The sequence below is a fragment of the Zootermopsis nevadensis genome, unplaced genomic scaffold (genome assembly GCF_977971745.1).
Source record: "Zootermopsis nevadensis isolate Lab colony 2312 unplaced genomic scaffold, Znev_1.0 Znev_ptg000022l, whole genome shotgun sequence".
NCBI classification, from domain to species: Eukaryota; Metazoa; Arthropoda; class Insecta; order Blattodea; family Termopsidae; genus Zootermopsis; species Zootermopsis nevadensis.
The window spans coordinates 12,061,315-12,087,412 of NW_028259154.1; the positions used below are offsets into that span (position 1 = coordinate 12,061,315).

The 26,098-nt window shown below is 38.8% G+C and overlaps 1 protein-coding gene across 2 annotated transcripts; it reads right to left on the reverse strand.

Moving 5' to 3' along the window:
- Window positions 1-6,335: 6,335 nt before the first annotated feature.
- LOC110837808 (kelch-like protein 10) lies at window positions 6,336-21,066 on the reverse strand. 2 transcript variants are annotated; one of them, XM_087353801.1, is made up of 10 exons: window positions 20,845-21,066; window positions 19,211-19,371; window positions 18,071-18,322; window positions 16,659-16,938; window positions 14,759-14,995; window positions 13,365-13,537; window positions 12,886-13,055; window positions 11,858-12,016; window positions 10,665-10,857; window positions 6,340-9,228 (listed from the first exon to the last, which is right to left on the reverse strand). In XM_087353801.1, exons 2-10 carry the CDS (start codon window positions 19,366-19,368, stop codon window positions 9,120-9,122), a joined length of 1,731 nt encoding a protein of 576 aa, XP_087209927.1. In that variant the 5' UTR covers window positions 19,369-19,371; window positions 20,845-21,066; the 3' UTR covers window positions 6,340-9,119. The 2 variants fall into 2 exon arrangements, with proteins under 2 accessions (XP_087209928.1, XP_087209927.1); XM_087353802.1 differs by lacking the exon at window positions 10,665-10,857 and having other exon boundaries at window positions 6,336-9,228.
- Window positions 21,067-26,098: the final 5,032 nt, after the last annotated feature.

The following is a 26,098-nucleotide window of genomic DNA, read 5'->3' on the forward strand; positions in this document are numbered from 1 at the left end:
GGACTAATAATTTTGTAAACACTAAAATAAAGCCAAAACCGGTCTCTGCTAGACCCAGTGTCTGCTGGACATGCTCTCTGCAGGACCTGGTCTCTGCCGATACACGTATGTGGTGGAAGGACTGTCAAAATTGGAAAAATTTTCAAAATTTGAAAAACATTTTCAAAAGAGTCGTAAATGACAAAAAGGAAAAGCTAAATATTTTATAAATTATTGAAAATTTGTTGGTAGTTGAAATTTTTCAATACTTTTTAGTTTTGTGCGCTTTTGAATATTTTAAAGCATTTTTCGAAAATTTTAATAAATTTGAATTTTTTTAAAAAATATCCAAAATCGGTCTCTAACGCACCCGGTCTCTGACGGACCCTAAAATTTTCGAAATATTTGAAATTTTTTTTGAACTTAAAATTTTTCAATTTCTTTAGTTTCGTGCGCTTTTTGGACAACTTCAAGCATTTTTTGATTTTTTGAAGATTTTGAAAAATTTCTCCCCACCAGATGGCTGACAGAACCGGTCTCTGTCGGACCGTCTCTGAAGAACCCTGTCTCTGATGGACGCAGTCTGTGCAGAGGCCGGTTGGTACAGACACCGAGGCAGGCAGCAACCGGGCAAGATAGAGGCCAAGTCCGGCAGAGACAGAGTGAGGCAGTCACCGGGTTTGGTAGACATCTCTTGGGGAGATTTTAGAAAAAAAAATTCAATTTTTCGAAAAATCAAAAAATTCTGAAAAGCGCACAAAAACAAAACATTATGAAAATTTTAGAAGAAATTTTTCAAATTTTTTTGGTTCTGTGCGCCTTTTGGAAAAGTTGCAGCATGTTTTGATTTTTTGAATTTTTTTAAAATTCCCCCACCTAATTTCTTGCCGATCCAGTCTCTGTCGGACTGTTTTTGATGTACTGTGTCTGACGAATGCGGTGTGTGCCTGACTCGGTCTCTGTCTGACAGGCTCTGACGTGCCGCCTCTAAAAAGCTCTGGTGTGGCAGACAACACGTAAGGCAGAGTCCGAGTCCTGCAGACGCCGGTTGGTGCTGACACCGAGGGAGAGCGCAACCGGGCGAAATAGAGGCCGAGTCTGGCAGAGACAGGGTTAGTCATTCACCATTTGGCAGGCATCTCTTGGGGAGAGTTTAGAAAACAATGTTGAAATTTTTCAAAAACTTGGAAAATTCAAAAAATGCTGGAAATAGTCTAAAAACCGCACAAACCAAACATTTTTGAAAATTTCGAAAAAAAATTGAGTATGAAATTATTCAATTTTTTGGGTTTTGTGCGCTTTTTGGACAATTTCCAGCATTTTTGGATTTTTTTAAAATTTTGAAATTTTTCAAAAATTTCCAGCAACTGATGCCTTGAAGGACCGGTCTCTGTCGGACATTTTCTGATGTACTGTGTCTCTGACGAATGCGGTGTGTGCCTGACTGGGTCTCTGCACGGACCGGTCTCTGACGTGCCGCCTCTAAAAAGCTCTGGAGCGGCAGGCAACACGTAAGGCAGAGTCCGAGACCTGCAGACACCGAGGCAGACAGGGTTAGTCATGCATTGTGATGCTAAACGTATATTATTACTTATCAGTACTCACATTTGTTAACTTATTAATTGGCGCGCATTTATTCCAGGTAAATTACCTTCACTGTCATACGCTGAACACTGCACGCATCAGCAGTACGATTTAGAAAATCAGTTCTTTCGCGAGACGAAGCGTACAGTACCGATAGCTAATTCTAACTGACGCTGATTGGTTTTGCTGCAAACTGGATGGGTCTCTTTAACGGGCTGTGGGGTGAATAATCGAGTCCTATGGTTACCAGTGGCTCTTTTGTTGGGAGCAAAGCGGCCGGCACTTGCAGAAGACCTCTCAACTCCTCCGCGAAGTAAACGTTTTGCTACTAAACTCTCAAAAATCCTTTATGTCGTAGTTCATATGGACAGGGTAAACATTGTTTTAAACTTTTACCTTGAAGCATATTTAGTTGTATTTTCGGCAAATGCGGAATTTTTTATTATAAAAACTTTTGTAATAAATATTCGGGGCCTATTTTTTCATCGCTGTAATTTTAGCCACAGATGTCTTATGTGTGTGTACCACGATGAAATTTTTATACTAACAAAACATTAATTCATTTAGATAACAATAGTATTCTTTTATGTTGGAATCTCATATCCGTTGTAATTCAAATGTGGAACGAGCTTTTAACTTAATAAATATACAATTCCCCTTGCTGCTGCAGCGGATTCGCTGACAGCCTTGCTCTGTGTGTGTTCCTAGTACTTTGATTATTGTTCCTGCTAATTAAAAGTTGTGGAGAGAATTCTGTTTATATCCTAACAATGCATCAAGCAGGTTAGCTCATCTGCAACGCGTCTGACGGGGTGTAGGGTATGTGGAGTTTTACTTACATGCTCCCTTTACGCCTTACGTGATGGTGCTTGGGAACAGGGGAAGCTTTACTTCATGTTTTCTTTGCATGAAACTTCACTTATGTATTTGCTTTCGCCATTTATTTTTAGAATATACAACAATTGTAGCCTGTTCCCTGAATTTGTGTATGTCTTCCGCACTGCAGTATCCATGAACCAGGAACTTAACAACCTAACATTTACCCATTTGTGGTTTTCAACATTCCTTATATGACAACACGCATTTTTGTAAGAAAATCTTAAGTAATGATATTGTTTCGAATAACAAAATAATATTAAAATAAATCTTAAAGACATAAAATGTAAAATTGTAAACTGAATTCAATTGGCTCAATACAGCGACCAGTGACCGACTGTTATAAACATTCCAATGAACTTTCAGATTCCATAAAATACGGAGATCGTTTTGACTACTTAAGTAGTGACTAACTTCGTTACACGAAGTTGGCTACAGCAGAACTGCTTAGTACTTATTACCTAGGAATCTCGAATTATCAATTCAAATATTTAAACATTTAAAATTCATATATTTATTTTATCGGTTAGTTATTAGTGACTCATTATTACATTTTAACCAACTTCACGAATGAGAAATCATCTTAAGAAATTGACAATCGTTCAGCTTACTAAAGCTATGTCTACACTCGTGCGCTTTCGTTTTCAACTTTCAATTCAACTTACGCTTCAACATTCAATTCAACTTTCGTTTAGGGCATGCCTTTGTTGAATGTGTCAAAGGCATGCCCCTAGCTGTCCACACTACGCTGCCATTTATCAGGCAATTCTTCTGAACAGGAGAGGGGAACATGGCAGACGCATATGGATGAAGGATTATTTAAAGAAACGGAATTTTGGAATTCTGAAGGATTTGGAAGTCGATGAAGAGGTTCTATGTAGAAACTTTACACGAATGTCCAGAGCAAACTTCAACACGCTTTTGGAAATAGTCGCGCCGAAAATCACTCACTTCAGAGAACCACTTTTTCTTTTAAACACTTTTTGGCGTTCCTTAGAAAAGTATGAACGCAAAGTTTTTATTTTGTTTTTCACACTCTTCACGTCGATGTTTAACTTGCTGATCATCTCAGTCAAAGCATCTCTACGTTTTGTTTTATTAGTGTAGTCTCGATGGTTGTGGTCCCATAACAGTTGAAACGACCTGTAAATGTCGATAAACAACAAAATTTCTTCTTCAGAAGACACCATCTTGAGAAGCGAGACGCACGGTGTGTTGAACCAAAACCCACTCAGGCTGGGAACACGTGCAATGAGGCATGCGCTGCTAAAACTGCTGCCGTTCAACTCTCTTCAGGCATGCGCAGACGCATGCGTTACGTGCGCTATAACGCATGCCATTGACGAACGTAAAAGCGCACTAGTGTAGACATAGCTTAAGACATCCAGTGTATTTAATATTCCGCCATTTTACCATATATTGAGTCAGATGAATCCGTCATATACCATCACATCCCTTCTTCAAGATATATGTTAATGTTGACCTTCCAATTATAACTTGATATCCCAGTGATGTATTTCTTTCTGACCTTACGACCTGATTACTATTATAATCGCCTACTTTGTATCAACTAGAGCAGGGCGCTCCTTTCGGAGCTCCTAGGGAGGGTTGGTCAAGTTTGTAAAACGCCACCAACCTTGTGTAAGAAACTAAACTAACCGCTCCGAATTGAGGGTTAAAACAATTGACCAACCCCCCTTCTGGGGGGTTGCTTGCTTTTTGAAATCTTAAGTAACACGCTAAACTAACCCCCTTCGGAAGGGTTAGTTTAGTGTCTCATTCAAGTGTTTTAACCCTTGAGTAAGAAACTAAACAACCCCCCGAATGGTGGTTAAAATACTTGACGAACGTTTTCAATTCTTGAGTAAGACACTAAACTATCACCCTTCGGGGTGTTAATTTAGTGTCTTATTCGGAGCACTTTCTCTAATCTGATTTTTTACTTCTTTATGTCGCTGTTCAGAGGCCAACTGTTCTTGGTCAGTCAGCTTCTTACGTCCAACCCCACCCTTTCAAATCTTCGTCTGATTTTTTTCCCTTCTGTTTTTGTTGAATACGTTTTTCTACTTTTATCAATGTAAGTATTACTTCGCTTTCCTTCATTTGTTAAATAGTTCTGATGTTTTAGTTCTTTACCTAGCTGTTCAGAGGCCAACTGATCTTGGTCAGCCAACTTTCTACGTCTAACCCAATCCATACATATCTTCGTTTTCTCTCTTCTACTCTTGGTGAATAAGTTTTTCTACGTTTATCAATGTATGTCTTCCTTAGCTTTTCTTTATTTGTTAAATAGTTCTGATGTTTTAGTTCTTTACGTCGCTGTTCAGAGGTCAACAGTTCTTGGTCAGTCAACTATCTACGTCCAACCCCACCCTTTCAAATCTTCGTCTGATTTTTTGTTCTTGTGTTCTTGTTAAATACGTTTTCCTGCGTTTATCAATATAGGTCTCCCTTCGCTTTCTTTATTTGTTAAGTACGTCTGACGTTTTAGTTCTATACATCGCTGTTCAGAGGCCAATTTTCTTGGTCAGTCATCTATCTACGTCCAACCCCACCCTTGCAAATCATCGTTTGTTTGTTTTTGCTCTTCTGTTCTTGCTGAATAAGATTTTCTACGTTTATCAATGTAAATCTCCCTTCGCTTTTCTTTACTTGTTAAGTAGGTCTGATGTTGTAGTTCTTTACGTCGCTGTTCAGAGACCAACAGTTCTTGTTCAGTCAACTACTTACGTCCAGCCCCACCCCTGCAAATCTTCGTCTTAAAATCGATCAAAAGTCAGTTTAAATAATACTTTCGTAATCGTAATATATCGAAAGAGTATCAGTTTACCTTGTAGGAGTTGTTGGAGTTGGTACTTCAAATACCTGATAACTTCTTCTTTCACTTTTCTGATGTTTTAGGCCAACTGTCAGTCAATATTCAAGAATGCGATTTGCTGCTTCTGGAGCAGTGATAATGCAACTGGGTTGATAGATTTTGATTTCTTTGTTGTGAAGCGTTATTTGTTTACTCTGCATTGTTGTTCCACAACAATGGCGAGTAAACAAATATATGTTGACATTGTTGATGACGTAATTTATTGACGACAACGAGGAATCACAAATTTTTATAGTAGAAAACTCTTAAACAGTACCCTCATTCAAATCAAAGATGAAAATGTAAAATTGTTACGCTTCTAACGGGCATTGTAACGCAAGCTACAGAAATCCCGCAAATTTGTCACCCTCCTCCTAATGTTATCATCCCCTAACACTGTACAGGGGGTAATAAGAGGGAAGCTGTTTCAGGATAAAGAAAATAGTTAACAATAGACATACGGACGGTCAGTGAGAATAATACTCGTATGTGCCCCTTGAGACGTATATAAGTCCTTTGAACCTATGAAGAAACATAACCTCACAATAACTATAACTCAACTGAACATTTATGGCTGTCTGAAGAGGTATTATAAAAATAAAAGCAATAATGTATAATAAACCAGGAATAATCCCTTCCGCAAGTCCGTTAAGAGATACAACAAAGTAACTGAGGTAAAATTAATCTGGATCGAGGTCATTCTTCTAGACGGAAAGAAGGTCTGAGATTCCTTGTAACTTCAAAATGGCACAGATGGTCTGAACGTGAAAGTGAGTTAAATAATAATAAATAAGGAGGATGTTGCCATTCACTTTAGAATAATTTATCTTGCCATTAGGGGACTGATTTAGACGTACTGGTTGCCTATGCTACATCCAAGTTAAGGGACGTTGTAACAAATAAAAATAGGCCTAAATTATAAAGAAAATTTTTAATATTTTAAACTTGCTTTAAACACAGAGAATTTTAAATGAGAACTTATTATTAAAGTAGAAATGCATGACAAGTTTTGTAATTTGTTTAAGATAAATTCGGTGTTTTAAAATAATAATAATTATAATAAATATTCTATTATTTAGGTAGCTCATAATATGAGGCTCTAAGCTGTATTGTATTTAGTTTGCAGATAAATCTGTCAGCCACATATCCTATCTAAAATATATTAACATTAAATATATAGAAATATAAATTTACTTGTTGGCCATTGTGTGTCGTATGAGATGGACTCGTCCGAATCACGCGCTAGAGGGGTGTCAGCTTCAGTTGGCTTGTAGCTCTAGCTGTGTTTAGTTCGGTGCGTCACCGCAGCTGAGGCTGTGCGACCCCCACTACTTCTGAACTCCCCTCTCTCGGCTTACACATCGCGCATTTAGGTGCCACGACTACTCGCGCGACCTCTACTATAAGCGTGTTGTCATATAAGGAATGTTGAAAACCACAAATGGGTAAATGTTAGGTTGTTAAGTTCCTGGTTCATGGATACTGCAGTGCGGAAGACATACACAAATTCAGGGAACAGGCTACAATTGTTGTATATTCTAAAAATAAATGGCGGAAGCAGATACATAAGTGAAGTTTCATGCAATGAAAACATGAAGTAAAGCTTCCCCTGTTCCCAAGCACCATCACGTAAGGCGTAAAGGGAGCGTGTAAGTCAAACTCCACGTACCCTACACCCCGTCAGACGCGTTGCAGATGAGCTAACCTGCTTGATGCATTGTTAGGATATAAACAGAATTCTCTCAACAACTTTTAATTAGCAGGAACATAATTTGAATTCCTTTATCCATCAAACAATGCACAAGAAATAAACGAATATTACACAAGAGGTACTCAGGGAGTTTGTATATTCGCTCCTTGTATCCCTGATTCCACTTCGATTCCAACAGCCAGATGACTTATCCAACTGTGGTCGTTAATTGTAATCGATACATTACACTTCCTCAATCAAATTCCTGGCAACTGACACCCTATATCTGCATAGAACCGATCTCCCACTGAAGTTCCCCCTATCACTTGGAAATACAAAGCACTCTCGCTCAACCGGCGTAGACAGGACAGACTGACGGGGCAGTTAATCGTAAAGCGGCTTATTCGAAAACATTCTTCGCTTCCAGATGCAATGAAAAGTAACAAGAATGCAGCACAGAATGAGAAATCATCAATGGCATCTTACTAGGAATAAATTATTAATTGCAGGTAAACAATACACTAATATTCTTAAAATATCAGTGAAATTATCGTAAACTAAATTATTAAATTTAATTAATATAGTAGTAAGCTGCTGCTGATAATTATGATTAATTAACAGATAAACAGGTAAAAATACGTATAATACTGAAAATTCAAAGGACAATAAATAACTACGCCTAAGTCGATGTTTGCTAGTCAAATGTAATTCTGTCCTCTGATGATTGAGGCAGCAAGGACGTCCAAAACGTCGGCAAACTTCTACCAGACTACATCGCGCAAGAAGACAATCATCTTCAGCTTAATATCGTTTCGACCCACTGACCGCGGCGAGAAGGAAGCCAGGATAGGCAAAGGAAGAAGTCTATGGAAAAATCTTACCAGAAGAAGAGATAGGATGGCGGGACACATTTTGAAGCACCCGGGATTTCTTAATTTGGTGCATTTTCCCTGCATTCCTGATGGTCCATAGCCCCTTTATACCAATTTCGTATTCCCATGATTTTCATATCTTCTTCAGTCTCATCTCTCCGTCTCTTTCTTGGTCTATCGCTCTTCCTTCTTCCTTTATGTCAACGCCATCTTTCAGAGATTTTATAAATGTTACAATATAATACATCCTCTGTCTCCTTATTAGTTTTGTTTCACAGCTTTCTCCTTCATTTATGGGACCACAGATTTTTCTAATCATTCTTCTATCAAACATTCTAAGGGCCTTAATTTCTTCTGAAGTCACCGTCCAAGAACACTGGGGTTCCGATAATCAAAAATCGATATTAAGTCGCTTCAAGGATATGTAACACTACTTCGCATTGTTTTGTTCTTTTCAAGTATTATGAATATAGTGTGTAGTTTTACATTCAACCAAAGGGAAGCGGTGAGACAAATGCTTAAAACTATGATCTGTTAAGCTGATTCTGTGTTAGATTTTATCTCGGAAACATGCTTCGAGTTTCCCAATTGATCAGAGCTGTCCCATTTTTCTATTACTCTGTCTGTACCTTATCTAAATTCAAGTCCTAGTTTTGTGTATTTTGTAGTAATATTTTGTGCCTATTCATTAAAATACTTAAAAGTACCGTACAAAGCACTGTGAATAAATAAATACGTCTGTTAACTGAAAGCTTAGTCTGTTTCTTCATGGCATTTGAAAAGGTTGGTACTTCCCCAGGCACATGGCACAATTACCCGGTATATTGGGGAAACTCGGCCAAATTTGCTTGTGCAATTTCTTTAAAATATCACACGTAGATCAGAAATCGATACAAAATTTTCAGTGTGTTAACATCGTAATGAAGTTTTTCTAAACGATGTTAATGTAGCAAGTATATTTACTCTTCCCCTAATCCCATGAATACGGTTTCGTAACTCGAAAGATGTCGCCATAAGTGGATTTATTTAATACAAGACGCAAGGTGAAACTGCTATGTGTTGATGGATGGTAAAATTAAACGTCTGTAAAGTAACTAATTTCAATAAGACTTCTTGTGCAGAAAAAATAAATTCCCTTGTTTGCTGCAAACAATATTTCTCTTTTTTTTAGCTCCTACAACAATTCCTAGTTTTCTACATAATCTTCGTAAGGAAATTAATTAAAATTAATGTGTTCGTCGTGGTTGTAATCAACTGGAAACTACTGATTTTCTCTGTGTTTGTACTCGTAATCGCTTGCATTCGGTAGGTTCTTGATGACACAAGTCGACGGATAGGTTTTCGAAAAATTCATGTCTGCCATCTGGTGCCTGCAATTTGAAATATTAAAAGTGAAAACAAGCCCTCTTTCATCGTTCATCAGTATTATCTACACTCAAGACAATTTTTATCACATTTCACTGACACAGTTATAGAAATTATGTAGCTCAACATGAGATGATGTAACTATCGAAGGAATGCGTCTTCTACCATAAATAATTTATTTAATATAAATTTAATAGAAACTTAATTTGAATGTCGGTGCATTTATTTAAAGAAATTATCCATTTTCTTAAAAATACATATATATTTACTTTTGGGTTTCTAAAATATCAGAGATTTCGGTGTAGAATAAGTATAAAAGAATTATCTTTGCTAGTCCTAAAATGTTTTGAACTAAAATTATCCATGTCTGATGGGCTGGATCTGTCTTTGGATTGAATGGGAAACTGCTAGAAGTTAAGAGCACAGCTTCTAACCAAATGTCGTTGCTTATAATTTGTTTCTGGACAATCTAATCAAAAATTCCCCCAGTGCACGATTGCCACATATTTCAGAACAGTTCCCACGTGATCTTTCTTTCACTCATGCACATAGATTCCCGGCCAACGTTCTCTTATAACGTTATACATTTTATTACATAAAAGTGGAGGGAGAGATTACCTCTATTTTAGGACCCTGTCAAATGACTTGTGTTCTGCGCAAGCTACGTTTGGTACACTTTATTAAACCATTACCTTCGGTCAGAATAATAACTTAAATCACACACTTTCTTTGGAGAGATAAGCGTGTCTTGTTTGAGACATGCGCCCATGACAAGATTTCCTTCTTTCAGCAATATATTTTCAAAAATATTTTATCCCACCAGAAATAGTTCTGGAGAGGTTCTGCTGGACGTAAAACAGACACAAACCAAAATCGAATGAATTTCTGTTGGATTTCTAGCTCTTGCACAAACAAGTATGAAGACAACTGTCTTCAGGGATGTTTTTGGAACTGCTTACTCACTCCGTTATCATATGACAGGAAACAGCCATTTTAAAATAAACTTCCATCACAAATGGGAACATGAGACGGTAGGTGTCGTGAAACTGAAACTGGCCTAAAACTTTGATGAAAGCCGAAGATTATGACGATGCTGATGTGCTGAACGCCAGGAACATCCAGCCCAAGAGAGTGTCACTGATCAAAGAAACTTACTCTAAGAGCTTCTTACTAATGCATTTACAGTTCACGTCTGATTAACATTTTCTAGTTATTCGCCTTCTGCTTTAACGATTCGCGCGTTTTATTCAAGGCCCTGAGTAAGTAGTAAAAACCTCTGAAACGTCGGTCAGTTTCTACGACACTAACGGCGCAGCATTCGCAAGATCGCGCTTATTTTGCCCGGAAATTATTCACTTCCTACTGCTTTTCGAAAGTAACAGATTGCGATTATACAGCCCTGAACAATTAAGGAAAGAAACAAACAAAGTAACAAACAAACCATTGACAATCCTTGGCATCGAAATATGCGATGCCCTTGTCAGATTGCCCACCGATGGCAAAGATCGTGTCGTCGATCACTTCTGCATTGAGATATCCTGAATAGAAGTTCATGTCAGGGATCTCGGTCCACGTGCCTTCTGCAGGATCATACTTTTCGGTACTGATCTCGTTTGATGTCTCGTTGCGTCCTCCTGCTCGCACACACACACATCCCGTAATATGTCACAGTATATAAAAATCTGCCTAAGGAAACTTATTCTGTCCCCATTCAGCGTGTCCCTTCTTGATATTTATTACTCTGTTACCTGGACACGAAATATTTGGCCTTTATGGATGCACAAGATTCGTTACCTCATTCACAAAAGCCTGCAGTTGAACCCTTCCCACATTCTCTAGTTCCATAAAACATTTTAATATTATCCTTCTTTTCACGCCTATGTATCACAAGTGGTATCTTATCTTCAACATTACCAGTTATAACTTTCTAGATGTTTGTATTTCTCGTAACTTCAATGCTTCACATTCCGACGGTCTTACCCAACGGACGTTACGATCTTAAAATTTGTAATTCCGTAAACGGAAAAAATGAATGAAATACAGCGAAGAAAATTCATTCCCTTTTGCAGTGTTAATATTAGTTCCAGGAAGGAAATTAAGGATGAAATGGCTAAAATATTATTTTCGTAATTTTAGCATCAGGAAATTGCTCCTGACTTCTGTTTTCTGCTTCATGATAATGCGTGCGAAAGTAACGTTTAACAACAGCACAAGGCGCAATGTTCAAAACGGCGTTACACAAACAAGTGACGGAAAGCAAAGACTGCGAGGGGACTGCTTTAAACCACCGGCTTTTGGGGATAACAGCACGGCAAACTGAAATTTCCTTGCTACAAGAACAAAATATTTACCTTTGAAACTGGGACTGTGTGAAAAATGGGGCATACGTTACTTGAGAACCCACAAGAGATTATAAGTTGTTAGTTAGTTAATTGGTTAGTGTTCCTTGTGGAGAATGTAATCGAAACTCCGAATCTGGGTTTAAAAATACTGACAAATTATCCCTGTAATGATAGGAGAAAATTACTGTTGATAAAATCTCAGTCACGCAAAGAAAACCAGGAAAACATTTCACAATAGCAAGTTCTGTCAGAAGGACTTAGGAGCATCACTCAGAATGTCCAGAGTTCTCACCTAGGGCGTACAGGCAGCCGTGGAACGCGACGCAACCAAAATGACTACGTCCAGAAATCATTGGTGTAACGAACGTCCATCGGTTGGTGTCCGGGTCATAAACTTCCACAGAGTTTAGGATATTACCACGACTGCATCCACCAGCGACGTATATTTTGTCTGTAAAAATAAATTAGCTAAATGACACGAACTGCACACATATTTGGTGTACGCAGAAGCATTATACCGGGTCATGCAGAGCACAAACATGGGACAATCCGTACTTAAATTTGTAAATCTATTAATGTCCCCCTTCGTGTCACAGAAACTGCACAGACACGGCTGTCCCTGTTCATCTGTTTCTTTGTTTCGAATGCAGACAATCAGCGTTTCAAAGGACACGAGTTTAACTGATGAAATTTAATATAAACACCATAAAGTTCTTAAATTAATGCATAATGGAAATGATGGTAAGTTACATCTTCTGTGAAACGAATTTTATTAAATTTGGTGTCAGAGATGTACGGTATGAGCTGCCAAGCCATGCTCTACATTTATAATATAATGTGCTATTTACATGAGATTACTCATTGTCTAAAAAACATATTAATCTGTATTATATGAGAGCCAATTTGATAGTTTGATGGTTGTTTGCATTCACTCCTAGTGTACACTACAAATTCAGAAGAGGATGCACAGGGACAGCTTACAAGAGCAGAAGAAACCATCACGCACTCAGAACTTCAAGCCGTTGCAGTCTGTGAAATAACGGAGTACGTAGGACAGATAAAAGAACGAGATAATGAAATAATACGGGCGAATGGAGTGAGGGAAACTAAGTTCAAGAGCGAAGAGAAACGCCATGATAATGAATGCATAAAGGTCGTCTGAAACGTCGGCAAAAGCCAACCGACGGCCATCTTCGTACTCGCCGGCGTAAGAACCTCATATCCTGCGATTCCTTTAACCGTTCTTGCGTTGTTATTCACGGACAGACACCTCGCCTTCTGAACTAATTCATACATTACTATTTCACAGCTTTTACGTACCATTCAGCACAGCCGCACTCGCATCGAGTCGCTTTTCGTTCATGGGAGCGATCCTCGACCACTCGTTCTTCTTGCAGTCGTATCTTTCAACCGTGTTGTGATACAAATTCGAATCTTCACCGCCCATGGCGTACACTGCACCTCGCAGAACTGCCACACTAAAACAGGATCTGAAACGAAAAAAAGTACATGCTCTCCAATTCTCATTTATTGCTGATTCAGATGCATTTCCTCTCGCAGAACGCAATTGTTCGCTGGTTATTGTTAAATCATAATTCGAATAAATTAAAAAGCAAATCGTATTCTTAAAACCAAAATTGTCGCAAAAGTCCTCCTACCTATTCACACTTTGCACGATACTCCTGTATGTGAGTGGTACAATTTTACACCCTTGACCACGTTTAAATCTTGACTAACTATCAGTTTTTGAAGAAGGACTCTGTTCAAACGAGTTCCTTAGTTACCAAGCTGCATCTTACCTGCATTCATGCATAGGCGCCACCTCGCGGTGTATCTTCGTAATAGCGTTGAAGCAATGACATGTTTTCGAATCTACAAGGGGGTCGCCACAACCACCGATGATGTAAATGTCGAAACCGACTGCCGCCGTCTCAAGGTGTAATCGCGTACTGACCAAGTCGAACTCCTCCACCTTCAGGAACGACAGGTTATGGCTTTATGTTTCTTTGGTCACTTAGTCTGCTGATGTGAAGTCCTTAAATTAGAGTCCAAGCTACTAACCGCCAGATCAGAGGTGCAACCACCAAAAGAAGACCGAAATTGTTACACCGTGGTGGGTGGACGGGCATACCGCACTCGACAAAGATCGTGAGAAATTAACTTGGAGCATAGTTGGAATTAAGAGACACGGAGGAATCAGGAAGACCAGAAGAGAAGCTCTCGTCAAGTACGACAGACTAATGTAGAATTAATTTCTGAACAACAGCTGACATTTCAGGTTCGTTATTCAGATGTTGGTATTTTGGGTTTCATCGACGCAAAGCTGGAGGCAGTACGTCCCCCACCCCACCCCAAAGCCTTCTAATTCGCGAGGCGTTACTACGCAGATGACCAGCATCGACATTGATCAGTGCTTCATTCATTAAGTTGAAATCCACTGACGATCAACGATGACTTCGTTTCATGTCTAAAATCAGCAGTCACGTTGCCATGTTAGTTGATGTACGACGTTTACCCGGTGTCCTACGTGAGCGGATGAATGCGAGCGGTGCGAGTTGTGTGGGTGAAGCGGAAATATCAAACTGGCTGTTTGTGTGGCGCTGTCCTAGGTTCCAGCGAAGCGGTCAGGAGAGGGAAGCGGCCAAAGTCCGAGATCAAATATTTTGATATTTTCGCGTAGGTCGCTGCGCTGACCAGTAAGGCGCATGCGCAAGAAAGCTCTGCCTGTGCAGTAGACGGAAGGGGAATGCGCAGGAAGGCCGTGTGTTTCTCTCATCAAGGACACAACAAGCGATTCCCTTATGTCATATGACACCCCATGCTGCTTATGCAGCTCGCACAGCTCGCTTGTTATCGCTTACCTAGGACATTGCCTTATTGTAAACGGTATTTAAGGCAAACTTTATATCCTTCGTCGATTCCTATTGAAACTTACATTGTATACACGAGACTCAGCACCTGTGTAATTTATTTATTTATTTATTCTTTTAATTCATGTCTTTAAAGCTTAACTTAAAAAATGGTTCAATGCAATGGAAATAAACGATCACGAAATAAAGAGGCAACGAGGTGCTTGTGATTAAGCTTATATAAACATTTACTTAGTAAAAATAAGCAATAAATAGGAAAAGTAGTTTTTCTCTGAAGCGTCATATAACAAGACACGGTAAGAGTAGAAATGCGTGGAACTCACCACAGTCCACCGGTCAGCTCGTGCGTCGTACGCTTCCATCACATTTGTATACCTTCCGTTAAAGACCCAACCAGTAACAAAGAGAATGTCCGGTCGATGTCGAGGGCGGGCAATCCTTGGTGTCACGAAATCCTTGTCTTTCCTCGTCAAACTTTTCTCGTCGCCCAGGAATGTGAGCGTCTCCTTGATCACGGGTCTGCACGCCGAATTTTCCGTCACGTACGGATGTACTGATACCTGTTGAACAGTTCACACTGGACCTTATAGACGTTTAAGGAAGAGATGGCATATTTCATTGCAGAGGAGACAAGAAATGTACACATAATTCGGTATTGAAATCACCGAAATAGACAATGACAAATACAGGATAATATGTATTTTGGTTTATGTAACGACGCCCTTAACAAATGCACAGGTTGTGGAGAGATGCGAAATCAATATTAAATCGATCTTAGAGAAAAGTATTGAAATGTGTTTCAACCGAAAGTTAAATACTTCAGTATGGGGTTGCATTTTCAGTCACATTCAAAAATGTAATTTCTATCTCGTCTCTCCCGTGCGAGATGCACTCTGCGATCACCACATTCTTTTTGAATCGATAACTTTAATTAGTCGTCAAAATTACGTAGCATCGTAAGAAAATTATGACAATTATTTGCTTCGAGTTCCAAGGGAGGCAACCTGCTGCATGTTGATGGTTGGTTTGAAGGCCCGTCAACACAACAGAGTGTCTATTAAGAGCCATTGCATGTTCGACCTTAATTGGTCATCATCAGGTGGTCCTCTTTAAGTGTTCGAAACTAGTAGATAGGAATGGTAAATTGTAAAGACATTTGACGCAGTTAACATTTTTATGAATGAGTGCGATTGTTTTACACGTATTCGTAAGAGGTGAGTGGCTGAAATCTCAGGGCATTTGATCTAGAACAGAAACATTTCTCTCGGGTAAAAACACGTGCTGAATTGGAAGATAGAATATCATAAGTTGTGTTGCTCCTTCGTGAGATGAAGATTAAAATATTAGGAAGTTAAAGCAGTCTATGAGTTTGAAGCCCCTGGAGTAATTTATTCTCGGAGATAGAACGAAGCTTTCTTGCTGCACTTTTCCAATATCTGTTGTCCCTATGTGGTCAATCAGCTGAAGATTATCATGCTAAGTGTTCTCGGGTTGACTCTATAGATTGTCTGAGATGCGTGAAATTGTTATAGCAGCTAAGACACGCTTCTTATGGCAGTAGGATCTTTGGTTAAGCAGAACGCTGCTCCAGAAGACGTGATTTATCTGTTGAGGATTTTCCTATTCGAGCTGAGTGGACGTTTAAATGTAGTTAACGTTGGAATGCTGTAGTTGAACTGAAACACGTAATGGATCTTAATAAACGCTGAGACTCGAATAAAAGATTGTAGCACAGACGGACTGTCAAACTTAGAGACGATGAAGAAAATTCGATTATTAATTCCACCCACATATCTGCATAAAAGGACGAATCGAATATTTGTTTTGCGCATAAACACACACATATGCGAGTGTGTTACCAGCGACATTCCACAGGTAGATATTTTAGCCATGGAAACTAAGGCAATCTGTGGTTATCTTATGCATAAAATTTTGCGCGGGATAAGGCATTCGAATCACTGTGTAGTTTTCACGTTGTTATTGTAAGATTTTAGCCAGAATCGGAATGTGTCAACAGATTCCGATAAAGCCCATCAGAATTAAATCCAACCAACATCCGTTTAGACGTTTTCTATCTGGAACTGCGGAAAGACAGACGGGCTGACACGTGACCAAGAGAAAGGCTCACATTTGTATTAATTGGTTATGAACACGTGTGAAAATGGAACTGGAAATGCGGGCTTCACTTCCCATAAACATCCACGATTTCAGGGGCATACTGACCTTCTCCTTGAAGAAATCTTCGTCAAGTAGTCCCAGTCTGACGCCCTTCAAAAGGTCCGCGATGTGACATTTCCTGTTGTCCGGGTCGTGGTTGATCCACCGGAGAATGCACTCCCACACAACTTTCTCGTCCTCCACGACCAGTTCCTCGGACTCGATTATCGCTTGCAGCTCCTCTACAGGCAGTTCCAGCAGTTCTTCGCTCTGCTGAGACACTTCCACGAAGTAGCCAAGAACGAACCAATGAGCGGGAGTCTCAAGTTCGGTGTATAAGAGTAACCTGCGACAGCGACGGTAAGAGCCGACTTAGAATCGATTTCCTTCGGACTCTGACATATTGAAACACTGCGGGAAGAACCTGATTCTCAACTCTTTTCACACCACAGTATTTCGCCTCCAGTTTTTACCTTAGCCCTTTGGAGCCCGAATGAGCGAGACTGCGAGCAGACGCGTGGAGAGTCAACGATGAGAGACGCTCCGTTTAAACAAAGCAAAATAGAAGATTTTCGGCTCTGAAGTTTCCCAGGCAATGACCGCTCGTCCTCGTGATAAAGTAATAGGTTTAAACAAGGACATGGCGTACGCAAGTGAAGAAGACAGTGAAATCAGAAGTGTAGAATTTTGAATTCTGGCATTAACCTTGGCGAAACGACGTTGTGTTAACTGTGTGTTAATCCAGTGAAACTTCGTTTAACCTGGCTATTTTGGGGGGGGGGGGGACCACGGGTCGAATTAGCGAGGGAAAAGGGAACGTGGTCATGGATATGAACAAATAAGTAGATTCCCAATACAGATTTTCCTCGTCGGCGAATGATGCGTTCGTTTCGCACGCACAAGCCGACGGTAAAAATTACTCGTGGGCGCTGTTCGAGGGAGACCCTGTACTAAAATAGTGAATTTATCAAACATTCTGTCCATCGGGTGAAGTCGAGGTTCTGGTGTGATTCTGCTGACGTCAGTTGATTTCCTTGCTATGTTGTCCTGAACAAGAAGGGGTAGTGGTTCATCTTATATGGGAACCAGCCCGATACTAACCAATTCTCTAAATGTCCAGAAGTGATCATAACAATTAGGAAAATATGGGTGTGAGTTCAGATCAATGAACTGTACCGCGTGTAAATCTCTTTAAGCACTCTCGCCGGTAGAAACCGATCGCAACCGATCTGGTTGAAATTCGGTCGCTTAATGCGGGAATCGGATAATCGAGGGTCGATTAACAGAGGTTTTACTTTGTGCAGAAACATTTAAATTGCAGACATTAATAACAACCTGCCCACGCATTATAATTTGCCCAGTCTTTAGTTAGAGGTTTTAATCTCCGACCCGGCACTCGGTTACTCTCCTGAGTAATGGAGATTCACTCCAGCGACGAAGGCTGGCGTCGCAGCAAATGACAAATGAACATCAACTACCTTGCCAACTGCATGATTCCGATATAGTTGTCGGCGTCCATATTGACCTTGAGGAAGTCGCAGCAGAGTTTAGGAACGTCCTGCATGCACAAGTAGTCAGCCGCCACGAGCAGCTGACGCGCGTTGTCGGAGCGGATGTCCACCTCGCAAAAATAAATATAATCCAGTATCCGAGTCATCACGTCCGAGCTAATTCCGTGGAGGAGAAAATCAGCCTCCTCACCGGTGTGCAGTTTTGTCGTGAAGAGGGTCCTGAAACGTCACGAAGCAGGCGTCGATTTGGAGAAACGGCGAGCAGAAAATTACAAGTTATGCGGAGATTTTATGACTCACTTAGCCAAGTAAAAGTATTCTTTTGTCAATGTGGTGGATGAATTTTTGTTATCCGATACATCAAAAATTCCAAGAAGTGTACTAATGGGACCAGATTAACTGCGAGAGGGCGAAGAGTGTGCGTAGGCTTAACAGAATGTAACTTACAACTCGGATAGCAAGCAGCGAACATTTGTACTGTAGATTGTACTTCAAAAGATATCTGAGGTTATAAAAACTACTACAGAAATTTCAAAGAAAACCAGCAAATTAACACAAAGATTTCAAAATACATCGCAGGCTGTACAGAGCAGCACACAGCAGCTTTGAATGTTCTGGACATTGGTGTGACGCGGGATGCATTACCAACTTGCTTCTTGACTTTGTCGGTCGTCTTTATGTATTAAAACCAAGACTTTTTTTAAATGGATTCTAATTCTCCCTCCAGATCTATTGACCGTCACCTTGGTACAACCGCACTTAAAAATTAGTACACAAACCACGTATGTCTTCTGGGATGTTGAGTCGTGTTGTCTACGAGAAATTATCGGACGTTTCAGAGGTGCTTACTGCCTCCATCATCAAGGAAAGAAGGCAGTAAGTACGTCTGATATGTCACTCAGTTTCTACGGCGCAACGTCCAGAAGACATTCTTCTTCTTCCTCACCGCCGTGAGATTTCATGACAGTGAACAAATAACAAAAGACAAATAGCCATATAAAAACACAGGTTTCTGCAGCAAAGAGGATAAAACATTTCACATACGAATTGACGTCTCTTGTGTCCTTATTTCACGTTTTATTCAACCACGTCAGTAAATGAACAAACCTGAAATATTCGCTGCGCATCGACAGAATCACTCTGTGGACTCGAAAGAAGCCACCGTCGTCCAACCTCAACACCGCGTCACACAAGAAGTTCCTCTCTCTTAGTTTATTCAGACGCATCAATGCTTTGGTGCAATCTTTACTTTGGTTTGACTCCATCACCTGAAAAGACAGTCCATCGCTGTTACAGGTTTTCCTTCATACTGACGCGTGCGCACATCAACTGAGAGTGACTGAGAAGGAACACGGTATTGAGAATAATATCTGGTCCTGAGAGAGAGTTACTGAAAAGGGAATGGCGAAAACTGCATAATACGAAGCTTTATAGGTCTCTTCACAAATTATTGAATTGTAGGCTGTCAGATCAAGGTTGATGAGATGGGCGGGGCATGTAGTACACATGGCAGATACAAGAAGTGCAACTTTTTAATCGGAACACCTGAAACGAAAAGACCACTTGAGAGTCCTATGCGTTCCTGGGATAATATTAAAATGGATCTTAGAGGGTGGGGAATGAAGGTGTGGATTGACTTCATCTGCTTGCAGATGTGGTTTAAAGGCTGGGTCTTATAAACACGAACGTGAAACTTTATGTTTCTTAAAAGGCGAGACATTTCATCACCTGGGCTACTGTTAGTTCTCTAGCAAGGCTTCGGCTCCATGGAGTCAGTTTGTTTCTTTGTTACAGAAATGCCTGTTGAGATTCGGTACAAAATGACAAAGTTCTAAATGTGACTGATGTAACTAACTAACTAGACGGCTTACAGAACCCGAAGTTTCATCACCGAACCAACCAAAGCCCTCCACCGAAAACTGCCCTGGGGCAATAAATCCAGTTTTCTTCAACTCCTATCTCCCATAGATCGCGCCTGAGATTATCCTCCCACCTACGCCGAAGTCTTCCCAGAGGTCTCCTCCCTTCAAGCATCCTAAACAATCAATCCTTGTAAACACCACTCCCCTGCTCACCTCACCTTAACAACATCGGTGCTCGTCATGCACTTTTCTCTATTATCTGTCCCACTCACGTTTCGGGTCCAGATATCTTCCTCAACACCCTGTTGTCAGAGACCCCCAGTCTATGTTCCTCCCTCAAAGTGAAAGACCACATTTTGCACCCATACGGCACAACTGACACAATTACGCTTTGGTTCATTTTAATCTTAATTTTCTTTTGGTATGAGATCGGAGGACGAAAGATTTTGCAAGTATTACCCGGATTTAATTTGCTGTTGTAGGAAGAAAATAAGAGGGAGATTCGTCGATAATTAGGCTTATAAAACAGAAATAAAATTGTTCACAGTTCCCTTAAACGCTTCAATAATGCAGATGTATCAAGAGATGAAAAGTGTTAGAATTATTATTCAGAATATATACCCACTTCTTAACATCCATTTATTTTTATTACGATTCTAGGCTACTAAACAAGTTTTATTCCTTTAAAATTGTAAAATGATAATTGCCTACTTGAATATTATTTTACTATCAATGAGGCCGTGAACAAACAAAAGTCAATCTAATATTACTTGAAATTCTGTTAGAAAGAAGACAAGCCTATTTCTCTTACGCGAGTTCACAAATGCAGATGAAAATATTAAATGTGATGAACATTAATAATAATTAGGAATCCCTTACCTCAAACTTTGTTGAATAGTAGGAGACCACGATCTCCACCGCCAATGATCAATTTAATCAAAACTAAAATGGAGACGCAGTGCTACAGATTTCTTTATAATTCTTATATAAGATAAGTATCTGTTATATTCTAAGAGGTTTTTAAGAGCATAAAATTATCTTCTCTACGACGCACTTCTTCTACAAACGATTCACAGCTCAGCTCTTTCCGCAATAACGAAAGCGGATTGTTTATAGCAATAATGAATCACAACAATGCCGAGTAAACAGATGACGTAACAATTAGTTTCTTAGGTAAAGTAGTGGAGTGCAATACGGTTCATTCAGGTAATTATACTGCATGCATAAGAAAGGAGAAAAGAGCCTTACGGCATGCTCAGCTAATATTGTTGCAGGCATGGGTTAGAAATTCGAATACTTTACCTTGTATTGTTATGCACGCAGGAGTTCATAGTATAAAAGCTGACCATTGTAGGTCCATATTTACACATTGTTGGTAGTTGAAAAAACACAAAGAAAATTAATCTAACTTATAATTTGGTTGCAAGTAATTGTAAATGTAAGAAGTTAATATAATAATAATAATAATCTTCTTTTTTGATGTAAATACGTCTATACGGAAGGGTCATTCGGCAAACAAATGAAAGGAAAATGTGAAAGGAAAACGTGTAAGATCCATATCAACAATGTGTTAATATGGATCGACAACAATGGTCAGCTTGCGTGCATTGTTATGTTACCTAGAAAACGCCTCCTGTTTACTCGGCATTGTTGTTAATATTGTTGTAATTAAAGTTAATATATTAACTTTCTTTCCGTATAGACGTATTTACGTCAGATTCTCCGTGACCGTGGTTCCACTGTCAATTTTTTGACGTAAATACGTCTATATGGAAGGGTCAGTGTCATACCGCAAAAAGTGTAACGAAAAAGTGTAAGGAAAAAGTGTAACAACAATTTGTTACCTAGGAAACGTTACATTACATTTCATTACTTTACATTACATTCAGCTACCACAGACCCATCTTAAGCGTAACTAATTGAAGTTAAATAAGCAATATCTTAATCAAACTTTATTCAATTGTAAAGCATGTATAAAGGAAATATTTAGAATAAAGCCAATATATAAACTTCCTTTCCGTATAGACGTATTTACGTCAAATTCTCCGGAAATTCTCCGTAATTGTTTGTAGCCAAACAATTACGTCATCAAACAATGTTACGTTATATTTGTTTACTCGCCATTGTTGTACCAACACAACAATGCCGAGTAAACAAATGACTTGAGTAAACTAACAACACTAAACTAACCCCCCCCCGAAGGGGGGTTAGTTTAGTGTCTTACTCAAGATTTTAAAGTGTTTTCACCCCCCATTCAAGTGTTTTAACCCCCCATTCGGGGGTTGATTTAGTTTCTTACTCAAGATTTTAAAGTGTTTTCACCCCCCATTCAAGTGTTTTAACCCCCCATTCGGGGGTTGATTTAGTGTCTTACTCAAGATTTTAAAGTGTTTTAACCCCCCATTCGGGGGTTGATTTAGTTTCTTAATCAAGATTTTAAAGTGTTTTCACCCCCCATTCAAGTGTTTTAACCCCCCATTCGGGGGTTGATTTAGTGTCTTACTCAAGATTTTAAAGTGTTTTCACCCCCCATTCAAGTGTTTTAACCCCCCATTCGGGGGTTGGTTTAGTTTCTTACTCAAGATTTTAAAGTGTTTTCACCCCCATTCAAGTGTTTTAACCCCCCATTCGGGGGTTGATTTAGTTTCTTACTCAAGATTTTAAAACGCAACCACCCCCCCCCCCCCGAAATGGGGGTGGTTGCGTTTTAAAAACTTGACCAGCCCCCCGAAGAGCTTAGTTGCATAATTTCTGTTAGTACAGGTTATATTGCCTCTGTTAGTTTAGAAGTGCTGCTCTGAAAATGGACGCAGTACATTTTTCCAAAATATTGGTAACCACAAGACCAGTGGAATCACAACATAGGAAAGGACAATTGACATTTTTACTGCTGTAACAACCTCAACATGTGCTCTTTCCTTATTGGGAGACCAAGTTTCACACCCACATACATAATATAGTTTTCTCTAATTGAGTCTTTATTTTTTAATGTAGCAGATGGGAAGACAAAATGTTCTGAATTGTTTTGTAACCTGCATTTCTTATGTTTAATCTATTTGCAATGTTAGGGATACTGTCTTACTGTGTGGTAGCTCTCTGGCCTTGCATTATAAATAAATAAAATATAAGTATTTGAATTTATATCTTAATTGGTTCTATATGTTTGCAAGTTGCAATCTACTGGCCCGTAATATCGGACACAACACATCACATACAACCCGATTTAAAGCATCCGGGCACAGCCTTCAAATTTAATGGAAGGAACTTAAAAAATCAAACAAATAAAACAAATCAATATACGCAGAGCAAGAAGTGCAACAGATTTTAATTGATAGACCTGATGATGATGAGATAACATCGAAACATGTCGTCAAATGTAAAATGTAACAAGATCTAGTATCTAATGAAAAAATGTTATAATTTTAAGTAATTTTAACAACATTTTTAAGTTTGTGTAAAGACGGTAAATAAATTATTATATTATTGAAGTATTTGAATGCATGGAACGAACTTTCTTGAAGATGACATCTGCAGTATTTGTTGTTTGGAAAGCAGGCAGCTAAGGACATGAATTTATTTTGTTAAGTTACGTTTACTTAGCTAAGGGTAAGAGTTATCAAACCTTTCCAAACATGGGGCCACATTTATCCTTCCTTATAGACTGTCTCGTTGCAAGGTTACAAAGGACAATTTGTTGAAAGTTCATAATGATTTATTAAAAGGCAACTAACTTACTCATTACTGCTCAGCAGTTTCTTTAACAAAATTAGTCATTAGTGACATGTTTGTCCTTCCTTGTGCTTGATTAATCTTTCCTGTAGTTGTCGATTGAGTCTCATGGGTTGTGACACTGCATTGTTTTTTGTAGGTTATTACTCACATTTTGAAGGAATGTATTGTCTGCATCTCTAAGGTCAAAGTTACATTTGCTACTAATGACTCCATAAAGTCAAACTATACAATCATTGCAAATCAATCACATTCATAATATTGACTGCCAAAATGTTGGTGATGTTTATACTGACCAAGTTTGCTGATCATTTTCATTTGTAGTTCAGGCAGTTGCTGTTCTATTTTGTGCTCTTAAATAGTCAGTGTCTGCTTTGTCTTGTGTGTACGCGAAAACATGTGTGCACTCACATGAACAGTATGTAAGCTTTTACATATTCAAGGGGTACCAAGTTCACATCTCAGCCTGGAGACTAGCTTCTCTAACTGAGGTTTTCTGCACATTTCTGTATTCTCCTGAGAAAAGTAATGGGGCAGAAACTTAAAATGGCCATTTCTATCCAGATTCTTACCAATTAATTGATGAACCATCTACCATTTGATATTGGTGCATAATATTTTTTTTTAACTCCAACATTTTGTGTGCAGCAACCTTTTTAATATTTTTCACCGTTTCACATGTATCACAGGTAATATTTTAGGTGTGATATTCTGTTAATGTGACTTGTTCAGGGAACTTGATGGAATGCGGTACCGTGGGGTGCATAAGGTTGACATGTGTTTGAATAAGATATCACAATGCAGAGAAAGTATGTATGTGATAATCTTGTAATGTTTAAGCAATTGATATATCAGTAAAACTATTTCTCTGTTATGTGATATATTATTATAGGTCAAATGCTTTTAGATGGAAAATAAGGGCTAGGTTTGGTCAAATTAAAATACGGTATTGGTATTTTTGGTTGCAGTCTCATTTTTATTCTTCTCATATGCGTGCCTAAATTGTATTGAAATTGGTTTTTGTTAACCTTCTTGCCAGTCACTTATATTAGTACACACAGAGGGACACTGAGTTCATAAATCTGTGACCCTGATTCATTACTGTAAGGTTTTGATCTCATTCTTTTAATTATTTTTCTCCTCGCTGATGGAAAGGACTCATAAAACTATGGTTCTCAGGTTTATAAGAAGATGAGCTAACAAGTAATATACCTGCCAAAATTATTACCACTTTATGTAAAATGATTTATAATGTAATAAAAGCCAATTCTTTTATTATAACAACATATAAGAACAGAAGCTGACATTAGGTGGCTTAAATTAAGGATTGTAGAATGATTGGGAGCCAGGGTAGCTCAGTAAGAATAGTGAGTAGCTACAGACTGGATGATCAGGGTTTGATCCCTGACTGGGGCACAGTTTTTTTTTCTAGCCTCTATGTCCAGACTGGCTCTGGGGCCCACCCAGCCTTTTTATTCAGTGGGTATCATGGTCCTTTCCTAGGGGTAAAGCTCAGCCAGGGCGTGATGCTGACCATTCACCACATCTAGTGCTGATGTTAAGAAGTCTCTCCTCAAGCACCTGTATGGCATGTAGTGGGATAGCTTTACTTTATTTACTTTTTATTGTAGAATGATTATTAATTGTGTTTAATGAGGGAGGGTAAGAAAAACAATTGTGACTAATTATAACAAATTTTCTGCCAAACACAAGGTTATAGTTTTGTTTTTTGCCTTCAACTATTCTGCATTTTGTTTGTTCATATTTACCATTTTTATTTTCTCTGCTAGAAAACTATGTAATGCAATTACATATCAAGGGAAGGTAAAAGAAATGTTAAACTTTTAATTCCTGCATTAATCTTTGTTGAAGTAAAAGTTGTTGCAATTCTGATTTTAGTCCAAAACAGAAGTGTATGCACAGAAGATAATCTGAGGTTATTAGTTGGATTTTTCAGTGAATTATCATTTGTTTTTGGTCATTGATGAGCATGGAAGTAAATTAATTATGTATATGTTTAGTATCTTCCTTTTTATATTTAACAAATTATAACTTTGTTTTAAGGCTTAACATACCCTCCCATTTATCAGAGGAACTTGAGATGAGGAGTTCTCAATTAATATTATATGGCAGGAAATCTGAGTTCTCACAATTATGTACATAGCAACATGATCCAGCATGAACAAACTCATTAGTATTGCCAATTTCTTAAAAAAATGTTTGTGTGTTTGAATTCATGTCCATGAAAGTAGGATTCAACAGTCATATACCAAACAGTTCTTGGGATTCTAACAGGGACAATAAATTGTTAACATGTGGCAGAACTATCTGATTGAAGAGGGTGCATGACTGAATGTCATAATACTAAAATGTTTGATTTTTTGGTTTTATAGGCACTATGAAT

Bases quoted from the DNA above. Each gene is read 5' to 3' on its own strand.
- LOC110837808 (XM_087353801.1), bottom strand. From the start codon at position 19,368: ATGGAGTCAAACCAAAGTAAAGATTGCACCAAAGCATTGATGCGTCTG. The intron at 18,323-19,210 runs GTTTGTTCATTT...GTGACGTTTCAG, and splicing joins ATGCGCAGCGAATATTTCAG to GACCCTCTTCACGACAAAAC. The intron at 10,858-11,857 runs GTGAGAACTCTG...GTGTGCGAGCAG, and splicing joins CGGCTGCCTGTACGCCCTAG to GAGGACGCAACGAGACATCA.